At 50.6% G+C, this 16,199-nt stretch overlaps 2 protein-coding genes across 7 annotated transcripts in view; one reads left to right on the top strand and one right to left on the bottom strand.

The window, feature by feature from the left end:
• Positions 1–11,367, bottom strand: part of PLEKHG4 (pleckstrin homology and RhoGEF domain containing G4) — an 85,382-nt gene extending 74,015 nt beyond the window's left edge. For all 6 annotated transcript variants that reach the window (XM_059481231.1, XM_059481232.1, XM_059481233.1 and 3 more), the window contains exon 1: positions 10,683–11,367. In XM_059481231.1, the coding sequence (XP_059337214.1) occupies positions 10,683–10,685 (3 nt within the window). In that variant the 5' untranslated portion in view covers positions 10,686–11,367. The remainder of the gene's footprint in view (positions 1–10,682) is intronic.
• TPPP3 (tubulin polymerization promoting protein family member 3) overlaps positions 1–16,199 on the top strand; it is a 202,740-nt gene that overhangs the window by 87,880 nt on the left and 98,661 nt on the right. The gene's annotated exons all lie outside the window — the stretch shown is intronic.

The following is a 16,199-nucleotide window of genomic DNA, read 5'->3' as shown; positions in this document are numbered from 1 at the left end:
GACTGCAGGAGGCCTCATGGTGCTGCTGTGGAATGCCAGAGCACACATGGGCAGCCTCACACATCCAGCCTGCTGCCAGGGCCAGCTGCCATGCACGTGGAGGAGATGTGGTGTGCAGGCACAGGGAACTCATACAAACCAGAGAAGGGGATAGTGCCCTGTGGTCCTGAGGCTGATAAACCTGAAGTCTAGAGCCCATCTCACCTACATCATGGAATCATAGAATGAGTAATGAAGGGAGCACTGGAGGTCATCTATCCAAGTTCCCTGCTCCAGAGTGCCCCAGACCATACTAGGAGACTCCTAGACCTCTGCAGGGTCCCCTAGAGCATGTTACTCCAGACAGCTTTTGAATATCTCCAGAGAAGGAGACTCCACAATCTCTGGGCAGCTTGTTCCAGAGGTTCCATCTCTTATCTCAAACAGGCAATATAATCCCCAGCAGGCACAAGGAGAAACTTTTGTGACCCGGGATGAGTGAACAGCACCTGGAGAGAAGGAGAACAAGCTAAACCTGAAAGAATCCATGGAGGGGGCACTCCTGCCCCAGCACATTTCCACTACAACCAGCCCACAGTGGTCCCCAAGAGCTGGCAGAGCCTGCTGAAAAAAACCAGCCTCCTTCAGGGACTGAACGTTTCAAGCTTCCCTGATTCCAACACTGTTGCCACATCCCTCTCACAAGAAAGGTCCTGGACATGTGCTCCTTTTCAGCCACTGGGCACAAACACCAACAGGAGCACTTTCCAAGCAAGCCAGAGAGCATCTCTGCAAGCAAAAAGAGTCTTGGGATTCAAATGGTTCTTTGTCAATAGCCTGGGAGGATCTATAAACTCCAGCTCACTGCCACCATTCCACCACACCTCCCAGAAGAGAAACATGCTTTTAAAATAACTCCTCTATAAATCAAGGCGCTAAATAAAGCCCAGGTTAAGGTCATGTCCGGCCAAACTGGCTTTCACTGCTGCTCAGCTGAGAGCCAGCTGCAGGGGCTGGAGCACAGGGACAGAGGAGGAAAGCACCACACAGGGATGGGATGGGCTGAGCCATGTGACAGGAACAACCCCGCATGGTCCCAGCCAGGAGGCCAGGGGAGCAGTGGGAACCCAGGAGGAGTTCACAACTGGCAGAGGACTTGGGTCTGAGCCATGGGTGGGTGGGCTGCCCTCTTTGCCCTGCATATCACAGGAGCCACGGATGCTGTGACAAATAGGACAGTAAATACTGTTGTGGCAAAGCTCTGCTGCTCAGCCCTTAGAGCCCCACTCCATCACAAACTGCAGCAAGAACCAGGAGTCAATCAGAAATGAAGCTATGAGTGCCTGGGCAGAACAGGAGCCCAGCAGCTGTTGCAAACCTGATTAGGGGATGTATCTACTTCTCCTGGTGCAGCAGACACTGCAGGTTGGAAGAGGAGCCTGTCATGAGGCATCTGGAGTAACCAGGAGCTTCTTAGGCTTTTCTTGGTGCACTGATTGAATTTTCTGCCTACGTTTGTGGGCATAAGGAGACCAATATAGCAGCTCCAGCCACTGGGAACTCCTGTCATTCTACATTTCTTTCTTACTCAGAACTGAACTTCTTCCTCTTCGGGACCTACTGCTCACCAATTAAGTCTGAACCCTGGAGAACCTCCTCCAGGTTTGGAGAACAAAACATCAGCCTGCCTGGGGAGCAGAGAGGTCATCCGCAGGGCTACACACACACTTCACACAGCATCAGAATATCTGTGCTCTTCAAGCAAGAGACAGCAACAGCAACCCAAGTGGCTGAGGACAATGTAAATCAGTGCAGGGGAGGCCTGCAATGCTTCTGGACCCACCTGGGACAGCAAAGCCTTGGCAGCATTTTTCCTACAACTCACCCAAGCACTTTGCTCATTTTGCCTACAAAGTACTGAGTCTTGGTCAAGGCAAATATGAAGAGGCATAAATCTTCCCTGATGACGGCTGTCTGCAGACTACTAAAAAAGATTGTTTTGGTGAGACCAGACTGACATGGGTTTGACTAACCCATGACTTATGGCAGACAGCGCTCCTTTCCAGCAGGCTGGACTGGCCCATGTAACATGCTGAGGATTCATCCCACAACAGGAATTTAGTTAAAGAACCTACAGCTCTGCTTTCACAAACCTACACTCTCATTTGAGCTGCCAGAGAATGAAACTACCTGTGCCAAAGTGCCCCAGTTAGACCCAGAGCTTGCCATGGCTTGGCAGAGCAAGGAGCAGGCTGGGCAGTGGAGCAGAGCCCGGCAGGCTGCGAGCACAGCCAGCGGTGCCCGTGGTACACCCAGCTCTGAGTCACGGAGCCTCTGGGCTCCTGCTCAGCAGGGAGACCTTGCCAGAGCTCCCGCAACTTTGTCCTTCGTCTGCCAGCTGCCCGGAGCGTGGCCACGTCCTGCACGCAGCCACTGTGTCCCCTCCTGCCCAGCTGCCAAGACACAGTGCAAGGGCAGCGCAGGAGAGACCGGAGTGTGCAAAGGTGAGGGGAAGAAATGACCCAACCCTCTCACACCCCAGACTGGAAAGTAGAAATAATAGCAAAACTGGGGAGAGGCAGAGCTCCAAGCAGCACAGCACAGCGCCTGCCCATGGCTCCCAGCCAGCTTGGGGACTGGGGGAAAAGGAGCTCACAGCAGGGGCTGAGCAGGGCTGGGTTAGCTGGTCCCTCCGCCAGCAAAGGCTGCTGTGCTGCACCACTTGGCTGGGGCTGCTCAGATCTCAGCTGACGTGAGAAACCTCATTTCCAGTAAAAACAGACCTCTGGGCTTTCCATGAAGCCTTTCCACTTTCTGACACAGAGCTTAAAGACAGACTGCTTTCCTTTAAATAAAGGAGACATTTCTGTGTTCTGTTCGAAAGGCCTCTGGCTAAAAAGAAGGCTTGTTTTTCTGACAAAATTTGAGATTTCCTACTCCATTGCTGCAGAGAGGAGAACCCTCCCAGCCCCATTTCCTGAGCTGTTCTAATCACAGCGGCAATGAGTTCAAGAGAGAAAAATCTTCCCAGAGCAAGTGCCAGCTCCCCCCTCTGCTGCTCACTCTGAGGCTCAGGGGGAGGCTGAGAAGAGGGCGCCTGCCTTCGGCACCCTGCCTTCCTCTGGATAAAATAATGTATTATTAAGAGGTGCAGCTATAGAGGTAAGCATTCCAACTCCTGTAATTACACCACCTTCCTGTGAGATAACCAGGAACAGCTCTACCTGCTCTTTGGGCTATTGTTTTAGGCTTTTCAGGGAGAAAAGCACAGCACCCAGTTCCCTTTGGGAGGCAAGTGTTTGCAGTCTCACCCAGGCCAGCTTTGTTGAAGGGCTGTACCTCCAAAAGCAAGCTGCTTTCTGCATGCCACCATGGCATCCCTTGCAGAGGGCATGGTTGCAGCCTGGCTCAGTTACCCTACACTGAGGCAGGCAGAACTGCTCCATAGCCTGTGGATAAACCAGCTCCTACAGCTTTGCAGGGAGTGGTGCTCTGCAGACAGAGCTCAGAGAATCATTTCCAGATGCCTCCCTCTGTTCTCCCAGCCCTGCTCGGTGTTGACGCGGCTGCGGCCGCCAAAGCAGCTCCTACTGGGCAGCACACAGGATTATCATTCCAGGCACTGCAGGAAAACAAGCGCTTGGAAGCGATTAACTCATGATCTCTCATTTAATTAAACAAAGGGAAAAATGATGTATTTGCTTTTCAGCTCCGAGGCCCCTGTTCTGCGCATGCTGTAGGTCTGGGCGTGCGTGGCTGGGGAAAGGCAGGCCCAGAGCTGGGTGATCTCTCCAAGCTCGGGCTTGGTTTGTTTTCACTCAAGGGGGGACGCCCCAGATTCCTTTGAAAGTGAAGTATGACCTCCTGTGAGCTTTGAGCTTTGGAGTGCACAACTACACCAATGCTGTCCTTGTGCTGGAGCAAAAGGCAGGGAATAGCAGAGGCAGCCTGGTTCAGGTACATCCCTGGCTCTGCACCACACTGCAGGTGGTCTAACACAGACATTATCATTTGGCAACGTGACTGCTCACCCGAGCCTGCTCCCCAGCCCAAGAGCCCTGTTCACTTGGGTCCAATACAGCACCTTCCCCCTAATTCACCTTACTTCTCTCTACCCTTCAGGTTTTTGTACTCCAGCTTTTCTGGAGAAGAGATTGTAACTTTGTCCTTTGGCTGTGCAACATCCAACACATCAGAAGAGCTGCTGACAATTGCTGAAGATTAAAGAGGCCAAAGTGGGGGTGACCCACAATCCAAGAAAGCTGTCTTTTAGTCAGAGTGGGGAAGAACTGGGAAATGAAGCATTTCCTCACAGGGATACATCTGGCTCCCTAACGAGTTCTCAATGTACTGAGCAGGAGATAGGTCTTTTATCCATAGTAACAAATGAGCCCTGGTCTCAAAGACCAATTACTTTCTATCAGAAATAGATCAAGGAGATGATATAGGTGTTTAAAGGGCAGCTGAGTGAACAGATCAAAGCCCTGTCCTTAAACAGACATCCTCCAACTGAAACAAGGGCCTGCAAGTGGATGAGAAGAGCTGTGTATAAAACACCATCCTACAGCTGGACACCAGCTTATTTTGGTTTAGTTTAATCAAGGGATTAAGTCCTTAATCTGAAATAACTGTCTAAGCACAGATTTTTTTTTTTTTTTAAATATCACTGGCACAGCTCTAACAATGCAATTAATTAAACAGGTTGTACTCTGTGTGCTGCAAAGCTTTAGGTACTTTTAGAACAACCTTCCCAGCAACAGACTCATGTTGGAAGAGCATGAGCACTGGCAGCCATGGTCTCACTGCCCATTGTTATCCATGTGCACCTTTCCACCTTCTCAAGACCACCTGGAGTTCTCCTCTTCCCTCCTGCTGCCAGCCTGCACAGGCTGCCCTGCCTTGGGCACCAACACTCTGCCCATGGCACTGTGTGCCTCAGTCCAGCCAGGGACCTCCACATTCCAAGTGTCATGTTCTACAACAGGCCCAGACAAGGCTTGCTAAATCCTGTTAGATATCACAGTGAGAGCCAAGAATTTCACAGGCTACTTCTATACAAGTCCTGAGACATTGCAGCCAACTCCCATTCTTTATAGGGCTCAATCTACAAATGCACTAAAAACCTTTTTCTCTGCCATGGAACAAAAGAAATTGCTTGAGCTCATGCACCCCATTATTAGTGATAGGATTTGCTCTGCTCTCAGCTTCAGGCATTGGCATCCATCTGGCAAACCAACCCAAGCAGCAGCATGTTGTAACCCTTATTTCTGCCTAATGGGTACTAACTAACAGGGCACTCCAGGCAGATGGAAGATTTATTTATACCAGCCAGCTATAAAATTTACCCTAAGTAAATTCTTCACCAAACAGGTCAGCTCATTTTAACACCTTTTAGTCAGAGGCATTAGGCCATAGCCAACCCCTTGTGTTCAGACACCCATCTGGGGGCATCTAACAACAGATGGGCAGCCTCCTGTGCTCAAAAAGAAAATGATAATCCTTCATCAGGCCAGCTGATGAGTGCCAAAAACGATCTTCATGGGGTCAGTACTTGGAGTATTAGCTCTGTGCCAGTGTTGCACACATTCTGGACTCACGTTCAGATCTCACCCCTTCCTTTTGCAAGGTGCACGAGTTGCTGGACAGACTCCCATGGGGACTGGTGGATTCTCCATGTCTTACAACCTCCATAACTGAGGGTGGATGCCACAGAAAAATTATCTTCTTTCAGTTAAAGAGCTCCCAGACTCCATATGGAAGCTAGGTGACACTCTACAGTCCCAGTATCCCATAACAGATGAGCCATAGTTCCTTTTGGCCTTAACACACTGTGTTACCATGTGCTCATGAAATATGAGTCCTGCTATGTCAGAGGGGGACAGAAACTGCTCTGAAGCAGAGCTGCAGTTCCAGGAGGGGATGGCTGAGCCCATGAGAACACAGTAAGTGTAGACCTTGGAGGAGCACATTCCTGCACACCATTGATAGGAGAATGCACCCAGCAGCAGACATCTGATGTCTCTTAGGAAGAGGCTGTGAGGAAGGATGAGCCAGAAGGACAGAGCAGGCAGCTCAGAGGTCTCCATGGTTATGCCAGCTCGGCCATGGGCCACTCCAACAAGCATCAATCTGTGATGAAGAAGGGAGATCTGTTCCTGGTCAGGGGGACCAAGATTTGTTCCAAGACTCTCTGAGGTCACTGGAGAACAGACACGTGTGCTCAAGCTCTCCTCCTGCCCCTAAGCAGCAAACCTGGGACAGATTCAGATGAAAACATTTCCTCTGTATTTGGATACAGCACTAAATGCATGCCTCCCAGAAAGCTAAGTAAATCAGTCAGAAATTCAGGGCATTTCTTTCATTAAATTCATGAGTTAGAAAGGGGTGAACACAGGCTTTTAAAGCTACTCCCATTATAGATTTTTTTTTTTCCCAAACAGAAAACAGTCTCACGTGTCCCATTATTTCCATACATATCAAAGGAGGGTGGAGATTTAACTAGCAATTTCTAAAAGATCTTTGTGCACAGAAGGGATGTATGCCAAAACGTGGGTGGTTATAAGCCCAAACACAAAGGAGAATACATCCACAGGCATTTTTCCTCTTGATGCATTAATGGGCCTGCATACCAGCCTCCTGAGCATATGAGAGGGACCTTGTTCAAAAGGTAAATGTATTCAGCAAGATGACAACAGACAGCAAATAACCCACATCTTTTAGCCATGTTGGAGGCTCAGCAATGCTGGGGCTTTGTTGGGAGGCACTGAGACTTGACAGGCAGCCTCAGGGAAGGTATCCTCCCAAAGGAACCTGCTCAGGAAGCCTCTGCCACACCCAACACAGGCTGCAAAGCTCAAGGTGGACACCTAGCTAAGGTCATCAGAATTCCAGCAGCTTTCCTCCTCTGCAGCATGCAAACCACTATCCAGCCACAGCAGTGTGCCCCATTGCAGGGGACCATAAGGCCCCATGGAGACTCCCCTTTACCCCATCCACCAGTGTCCAGGAGGAGCACATGCACCTCTTCCCTTCAGCTGAGCCATTTGATTCCATTCAAATTGTACCAGCTGAAGCAAGGGTTCATCCTGGGCTTCCTAGGTTGATGGCAGGATGGCAAATCTGAGCAGACAGAAAGATTTTCAGATTCATTCTGTTCTGCTTTGATCTTGGAAGTTTCAGCTTGATGTCCAGTGATGCAAAAAATAGGATACATATGAAACCAGCACTTACCACAAGAAAGGCCCCATTTTTTGTTAATATTTTAATGAAAGACTAAGCCAGCCAACAGAGGTGAGGCACTTGGTGTGGCAGAGAGGTATAAGCATGGCCAAACCTTCAGAATCAACAAGGGCATGTCTACTCACTTCTCTGAGCTGCAAACCAGGCACTATGAGTGGTGCAAAAACCACAGAGCATCCCATGGCCAGAAGTGGACAGCTTCACCCTGGCAAGCTCTCCTTGCTTTTTACTGCTCTTCAGTCAGCAACACATCTGCTCCCAGTGCTACCACTCACTGTCTCAGACCTTGGTGACACTGAGCTCTGCAGGACTAGAACAGGGGGTTCCATCATGCATTAACAGCTAAGAACAGGAACAAAAAGTGCTCTGGTACAAGTGCTGACAGGTGGGTTCAGTTTATAGTTTCTGTAAGACACCTTGATTGTTTCAACAGGGGTTTTTTCAACACTTCAATGCTAAAGGAGCCTGTAGTCCCTGTGATGTGACTTCCACCCACACTCAGCACCAATGCTCAGGTTAAGGCTGTGCAAGCCTGTAGGATGTAAAAATTTTACACAGATTTGTTGCAGACAGGGTTACATTTGAGATGCAACTAGAAAATGAGGCTCTGTGAGCTGACACTGTGCCTATGCTCTAGAATTTAGAGTAGACATGCTGGCTATCTTGTCTGAAGTGACCAGCCAGGAGATGCTGACAAGACTCTCATGTTATGATCTCTTCTGCTATAGCAAGGTGTTCCTTCAGAGCCAACTGCCCATGGGGGCAGCTGGCCAGCAGCACCGCCAGAAGGGGCTATGCTACAGGATGCTGGTTTTCAGAAAATAATGCTGACACCCAGCATAGAGTCCTCCTTGGATTGTCTCACTGCAAGCATCTGCTGTCTCCCATTCCCATGTGGCATTAGAATACATTTGGCAATTTCTACAAGGAGATACCTGGATGCAGCTGGGCTGTCACCTGCATTCAGCCAGGCTGTCACCTGCATTCAGCCATTATTTTTATTGTTACAATGAACAACATGTTCACCTGCCCAGAGCTTTTGAAAATAAGCTGGGCAAAATGCAAATTGTCAACCTTGCTACCCCAGAGGAGGTGCTTTCAAACTGCTTCCATGTGCTCAGGATTATGTCTCTGGACTTTGTCTGTGTTCCAAAATCTTGCTCATGATTTTGGCACAGAAATAAAGAAAGAAGAGCCCCAATGCTTAAAACTCTTTGTGATTCCCAGACTCATTTCCTTCCCACCCTGGGAGAATACATAACTGGAGGAAGAAAGACCCTATTTTCTGCTGAAACCCATCCTCTCTCCTACCAGCATAGAGGTGCCACCAGAACTTCTCTGAGGAAGCACCAGGAAAGGTGAATCCAGGGAATGGAGATAGATCCCAAGTGACAAAAGCCATGATGGGTGAGCAAGGTAGACAGAGCCCAGCCAGACTCCTGCACTGCTCTCACCATGGGGTTTGCACAGCTCCAGAAGTCACTTCTAGTGGAAGGGAGCTACCTTAGCCCAAGCTGTCTCACCCATTTGGTGCTTTGGGCATATCCCAGCTGCCACAACTTTATGTACCCAGACACACATCAGCTCTAACACTGAAACCCCATGAAAATGAATCACCTGTCTCACAGAGCAGGGCAGCCAGCAGTGGTGCCTTGCCAGACCTCCATCAGGAGCCAAGTCTCTAAGAGTCCTGCAAGCTGCTGGAGGCCATGGAAGTTCTCCTACAGGCCAGCACACATTCACTGAGATCCAAATCTTCTGCCTGCAGGGTTTGTTTGATTTACCAGGACACAAAAAACTCAAGTTAATCAGAGCAGCTTGGAGCTACAGTCACAACTTGGTTGCTCACAGAAATGCACCTCCCAAAGTGTAGATTGGTCTACCACAACATTGAGATCAGATACCTGCCATGGACCAGAGGAGTCTACAATGTGGCCAGCACTCAGTGCTGGGTCTGGTGCAGCTTGGCCTCTGGCTCCTGCTCCTTCCAGCTGCACTCAGCCCCTGAGAGGCACAGGATCCCTCCTCAGCAGTGATACACAGTCCTTGAATGGCCAGCACCCAGACTGGTCATGGCACTGCTCCTCACAAAGGCTCACCCTGCCTCAGACAGCTTTTGCATCACACATTTAAGCAACTTCGAGGAGGGGAGCTGAAGCACTTGGGAATCAGAAAGACACCTCCAGCTTGAAGGAGCAGAGCAGTCTCTGCCTCCAGCCTCCAAGAGCAGAATTTCATAAGCACTGCTCCAGCCCATGTGGCAAAATGCAGCCCATGAGACTGCAAGGGATGGCCCCAACCCTGCACAACCCCAAGGAGTGCTCTCCTTTGATTTCAGCTTCATAAATAAAACCTGCATAGACCAAAAATTGCCAAGAACACACTGGGCATGGGGTGAGGGAAAGACGTCTTCTGACTGGAATGGAGAAGTAGAAGCAAGATGCCTCCAAAAGAATAGCAGAGGGGAGCACATCATGGCTCTGACAGGCATGTGGCGGAAAAGAGCACCACAGGATTCTCTGCAGAGGAGCTGGAGGGTGGTAAAGGGAAAAGATATGGGTCTATAAACTTAACTCAACTTGTAGAAGTCAGAATTCAACTCATCCCTCAATGAAAGCCAAGTTTCTGCAGGCTCAGAAGCTGAACTTTTAAAGGGCAAGTCACTGCCAGGCACAGCAGCAATGCAAGCTGCTTGTCCTCCTCGTGGATTTTGTTCCCTCTGCTGTGGGGAAGCAGCCCCTGACACAGCAGGACCCCTCCAGGAGATTTGGGGTTGCTGGGCACATGGATCTCAGCCTAAGCTTAGGATCAAACCATCAGAAGTTGGACTGGTGCTCAGTGGGATGGCACCACTGGACAATCCCTCCAACTACTGAGAGCCCAGGGCTGGGCACCTCTGTTTGCAGGGCAGTGCCAGTGTCACTGGGCAGGGGACAGCCCTGCAGCCACTCCCAACCAGTCTGGGTGCTCTGCTGCCCACTGGGCTCACCATCCTTTCCCCTCTCCAAACAAAGATCCCCAGGTGCACAACTTGACACTGAAAAGGAACATCCCTGCCCAGCTCCAGGGGTTCTCTGAGCAGGGGAAAGGCTCTGCAAGAGGGCAATGCCCAGAGCCACAGAGCAGGACTGGCAGAGGGAGGGCAGGAGGAGAGCCCAGCATCCAGGCAGCACAAAAGACAAGGCTCTGCCCGAACTGACCCATCCCGGCTTCTCGCTCCAGCGCTGTGCCCGATAGACAGGCACCTCGCAGGGGTCAGTGCCAACAAGGAGTTTGTGTCCCTGCAGCCGCCGCCCCGGGCTGGCACCAGGAGGGCAGTGTGCCACTCGAGTAACGGGAAATGCCAAAGGAGCTGTTTCCACTCCGGCATGAGCGCCGTGCGCTGGCTCCGGGCGGGCTGTCCCGACAGCAGCTCCGTCCCGCACCGTGCCCGGGGCAAGAGCCCTCCGCAGAGATTTCCTTACCATGTTCCCGGCCTCCTTTCTTCCCCCTCACTTCCAAAGGCAGCGTTTTTTCTCTTTTTCCTCCATGTGTGCGACGGGGCGTCTCCTCTCCCCTCCGACGTGAACCACCGAAGCACTTTGAGTTCTGGACTGTAATCCAAGCCCTCACCGCCCCCAGCACAGCTCCAACTAATCTAACTCATGACACTACCGGGGCTGAGCAGGGGACCTCCAAGGTTTCTCTGACAGCCAACTCCAGCGCTGGACGGCTCAGGGGCATAGCGAGAGCGAGGTGCGGCGTCCCCCGGCCCTGCGGGACCTCTGGGGCACGGGCAGAGCCAGAGGCGCTCCCGGGCTGCCCTCACGGCACCGCGGCTCTCCGCGCCCCTCGGAGCCGCTCAATGCGGACACGCCAGGGTAGGGAGCTGCCCTGGCCCGGGAACATCTGAATAGCGGCTGGAGGAGAGTGAGGCAGGCATCCCGAGAAGGTCTCCAGCTTCCCAAAGAGGTTTCCAGCAATGTCCTCCCCCTTGCCTCCTCTCGGCTTGTTTTTCTCTAAATCCAGGGAAGTTTCGCCACTCCACGAGATCCTGAGGCGCCGCCGCAGGTTAAGTAAAATGCCGAGAAATGCAGGGATAGTGCTCTGAAATATTGTTTTTCTAACTTCTAGAAGGAAAACAGAGAGCAGTGACCGCTTCAGGCAACAGCAACAAACTGCATTGGGATCAGGCAAGAGATGTAGAGACCTCACCCCCTCCCAAAGGAGTAAGTAATTTAACACGGCAAGTTTCTCCACCCCTCCATTAATTGTTTAAGATGGCCAGGGGCCAAAATACTGCCCGAGCAGTGGGGAAGGTCACCAAACAGGCAGGCTGCAGCCTCCAGAAGTGACAACGGGAAAGGGCAGAGCCACAGAGGCGGAGAGAGAGGAGAGAGGCAGGTGCCGCGGGGCATCCCAGGATCTGCTGACACACCAAGGCTTTGTGTAACGGGAAGCAGGGCGGGAAGTGACACACAGGCAAAACCTGGGCACGAGATGCAGGGCCTGGGACCAGAAACTGCCTCCCCAGCCTCGGCTGGGACTGACCCTCCATCAAGGAGTTCACAGCGCTGGAACTTGGTTGTCCCCACTTATGGAGAGGTCACATAAACTAATCCATCCCCAAGAGACAGGGTGACTCAGGCAGGATGTGAGACCCACAGCAGAAGGGAAGACAACTCCTTCTCCCTCATGGACAAGCAGAACAGCACAGGTCAGCCTGCTGCAGATGGAGCAACTGCTGCCAATGCCTCTGCTGCCTTGGCTCAAGGGGCAGAGTCCCACAGCCTTCCCAAACCCTGCTCCACAGGGCCAGCAACTCAAGACCACCTTCAGATACTCCTCTCCCAGGGAGGACTGACAACAGTTTGCCCTAAAACCCTTTTGCATATGATGGCTTCATCACATGTTTCTAGACCCAACCAGCAACAGGGAGTTTGAGCAGCCAACCAAAGCCAGCCATTCAATCCACCAGCTGCCTGGTGTGCTGCTGCATTTCCTTAAGCCAAAGAGATGTCCTGCTAAAAGGGTCTGTGACACTGACAGTGACCAGAGCTGAGCAGCTGCCTCACTGTTCAGCACTTGGCTCTCAAAAAGCCCAGGCTCTCAGAGACTCCCCCATGGAACAGCCTGTCACTTTCACCCCACAGCAGCACTGCATCTGTAGGCAGTGCCCATGTCAGGTGACAGCAGTTGCTAATGCCGAACAGGGTGAAGGAGAGCATCCCTGCCACCTCGAGTATTAACAATCCAGCACAGGCACAACCTGATTGTTGTCATCTGCAACAACTAATTTGAGATCTTAGATCTTGTCTGTGCATGCAAGAGAGCCTCTTTCCCCCTCATGTTCCTATCAGGAGGATGAGGAGCCTGGCTTACCTCCCCAGCAGAGCCTCTGACCACAGCTTCAGGGTCCGTACAAGGCTGCTTTTGCAGAGTAGCTTTGTCCTTCATTTGTTCCTCCAGCACCTCTCCCACGCAGTGAGCCTGGCTGCATTTGGCTGACCTTTGCAATATCCTCCTGCAGGTGCTTGCTGGAGTCTCCCCAGGGACTGGCCCACTCCCAGAGAGGAGGGAGCACCAGCAGTGATGTCTCTGCAGTGTGCACATGACAAGCCCTGTGCTATCAGGAGTACCAGGCTCTTTCTGTTGGAGGCATATCCCCATCACAGAATAAAAGGAGGTAGAAGAGTTCCAATATGTCTCTCACAGCCAGGTGTTTTATGGAAAACTGTAGGAACAGTTTTATGTACTGTTTCTACAACTGCAGCATTACATGTATGTTTCCTTTCAAGAGGCCATGGCTGCCCAGGGCAGCACAAATTGCAGAATCATAGAGAAATCCTGAGCTGGGAGGGACCCACAAGGATCAGATGCTATTCATTATTCTTCAAAAAATTATACTGTGTGTGATTGCACCAGCCTTGCCCACAACTATTTTTATCCAGCAGACAGGTCACTTCAATTACCCTGGGTTCTGCAGAGGAACCTGTCTCCAAATAGAGACCTGGAGTCTCAAAAAAGTCTGGTAATCAGCAGCCTGGGTAACAAGCCTGGGAACTTCAGGGCTATTCCAGTTGCAGGCCAAAGCTCCTGCTCCTTCAGGGGGGCTACTACAAGCCAGGAGCTACCTCAGCTTTGAAAGAGAGACATGTGCTCCCCAAGGAGCACAAAGGGCAATGCAGAGCCAAGGGACATCCCCACAGCTCATGGGGATGAGGGAGTGGAGCAGAGAACCTGTTCCCATGCTGTTACTGAACTGGTCAGGTCTCCTACACTCAGACCTTTGGCAGCAGATCCAGGGTGAGCAGCTTTTGGCTTTCCTGTCTCCTTCAGGTGGATTGCACAGGCCTGGGAGCACAAGGTTGTCATCTCCTTTAGTTCTGAATTACTTGCTAAGATACTGTTAAGCCACCTAATTTTAGCTCTCTGATGGCCAGAAAGAGAAAAGTGATAATTTTCTCATAGAAAGACAAAAGTGGTATAGGAGCTTGCAGCATCCCCATAAACAGAGGAGGAAGGCACCATAGAGGTACTCAGAGTCTTGTTCCTACCCCATTTCCCATGACGAAAGAAAGCTCTCCACCAGCTCTCAAGTCAACACCACTCAGAAGGATGCAGGGAAGTTGGCAGGTGCCATTTATAGAGGCTGCCAAACACAAGAGCAGCTTAGAGCCCAATCTCACACCTCCTCCCTTTCCTACACTGCACTTAAAGCTCAGGAGCACCTTCCCCCATATGGATTTCCAGGCTGAGGAACCTGAGTGCAGCTCACCCCACCCCAGCCAAGGCAGTGACGTGATTTCCTCTGCCATGGCTCAGTGCTGAGGGGAACATCTCACTGCTGGGCACTCATGGCTGGTTCCTCATATAGTTTCTTTTTTTTTTTTTTTAATTGCAAAGTGGCCTTTCCCTCTGCTGCATTGTAGATCCATTTCCCACTCAAGCACATGGGAGACAGCTGTAGCCAGCACTTCAGTGGGTGTTAAAAAGCCCCTCTTGACTGAGGCTGCCAACAATGCCAGGCTTGTTCCCAGCACAGTCTCACTCTGTCTCCTCGCAGGAGCAGCTCCTCACGCCTTCCTCAGGGCTGCTTTAATTGCTGCAGCCACTGCAAAAGGCTGCTGTCATCCATGCTGGCAGGGATCTGAGTGCCCCAGCTTCACATCCAGCAGATCCAGCTGCTTTGCATGGACTGAGGGGCAATTTTACTCCAAGGGACTGCTTTGATACCCACCTTGAGCAGCAGCTGACCATTGCTAAGCACAGCCTGTCCTAGAGGTGAATTACAGCAAAAGGCAGCAAACGCTGACATTTAGGAGTTTGACACTGAAGTCTGTGGGGCCTCTCCAGATTTGAAAGAAAAGGGATCAGTACAATTGTTCTGAAAATTTCAGAAGTTCCAATGTCAGACTCTCATCTCTTTCTTTTCTCTTCCTTTCTCCTTTCCTGGAGTTGCAGTATTTCTCAAGGGCCTAAAGCAGTACCACAACCTAGAGCTGGGAGAGAGCACAGACAGAGGTAGGAGGCAGGGAAAGGACCTCTGCCTTTGGGTCAACACTTAGCAGAGTTCTGCTTATTTTCGGTTGTGCAAATCAGGAAATGCTCAATTCTTTTATGAATAGAATTCAGCTGTGCTGGAAACAACACAAGACAGATGTTTTAGATGCCAGATAAGGACATCTCCTGACCTAGGGGAAGTTGTGCAATATGGATGTTAGCAGGATGATTACATTACTGTGGCCAACAGCTCATAGGAAAATACCCCCATGAGCTGCATGTTAGATTAAAGTGGTCACTGGTGCAATCCTCAGCACAGCACAGGGAACCTCCTGTGGCCACAGAGACTTCTGAGGGAATGGAGATCCTGGGAATGGGCTGTGTAGAGCACTACTCCAGGGTGTATGGCTCCTGCTAACCCACTGATAAGTGGATGTCTCTGAATCCACTTCCAGGCATCTCATCATCAGACTGGGGTTCTCCACCAGCTCCCATGCCCACAGACATGGCAATGCAGACATCCCATGGATTAAACTGTAGCCTGAAAGGAAAGGTATGGTACCATCCCACCAAGCTATCCACAATGAACCCTCATAGAATACCCTAATTTGGAAGGGATCCACAAGGATCATTGAAGTCCAGCTCCAATCCTATATCCCTTCAACCTGGCAGTTGTGCTGCCACAAAATCAGAGGAAGCATTAAAGCCCACCCAGAACAAGCCTTAAAACCAGGGAGAGATGTTGCTCAAAAGAGGGTTTGTGAAAGAAAGGCAACAAGTGAGCGAGTAGAGGTGCAAGCAGCCTTTTGTACCAACTACACTCCCCATTAGGGAGACAAGAACAGGTTGTATGCAGTTTAATAACATGTAAACCTTTATTTCAGATCACAAGCAAAGCAGGTCTTGGCTTCACAAAAGCACATCTTGGTTTAACTAATTAATTTGATAATCCGCTATTTGCAATCCTCAGGAGACATTCAGCTTCTAAAGCAAGTAATTACCACTAAGTGGCAACCTCTTTGTGAGGCCCAGTCTGATTAGGGAAAAAATTTCTTAAGCCAGAAATATAATCACAGTGTGATTTCCCAGAAGGACTGAAGGAGAGACTACATAACAACAGCTGGTCACACTCCCCATCTGAAGGGACACAAGCAACTCAATTACCAGGTCTCCAGCTACAATTCAGGATGTTGTTCAGTGCCATGTGCAGCCATGGCCTGCAGTTAACCATCAGGAAGTCTTACAAGAGGTATTTTGTAGGGACAGAAATCAGGAAGGGGGGCTCAAATACCCATGTGTGCCACAAGGGAAAGAAGGGAAAGGAATAAAATGTTTTGGGGTTTTTTTTTTTGTTTTGTTTTTTTTTTTTTTAATTCACACAGCAGGTTGGCTGCAGCACATATTGAGAGAGGTGATTCTCCCCCTCTGCCCTCATGAGACCTGCCTTGGAGTGCTGCATCCAGGTCTGGGGTCCTCAGCACAGGAATGTCATGGACCTG

This window comes from Ammospiza nelsoni, chromosome 13 (assembly GCF_027579445.1).
Source record: "Ammospiza nelsoni isolate bAmmNel1 chromosome 13, bAmmNel1.pri, whole genome shotgun sequence".
Lineage (NCBI taxonomy): Eukaryota > Metazoa > Chordata > Aves > Passeriformes > Passerellidae > Ammospiza > Ammospiza nelsoni.
The sequence above is the reverse complement of the archived record's forward strand: the minus strand, read 5'-3'. Positions and strand labels throughout refer to the sequence as shown.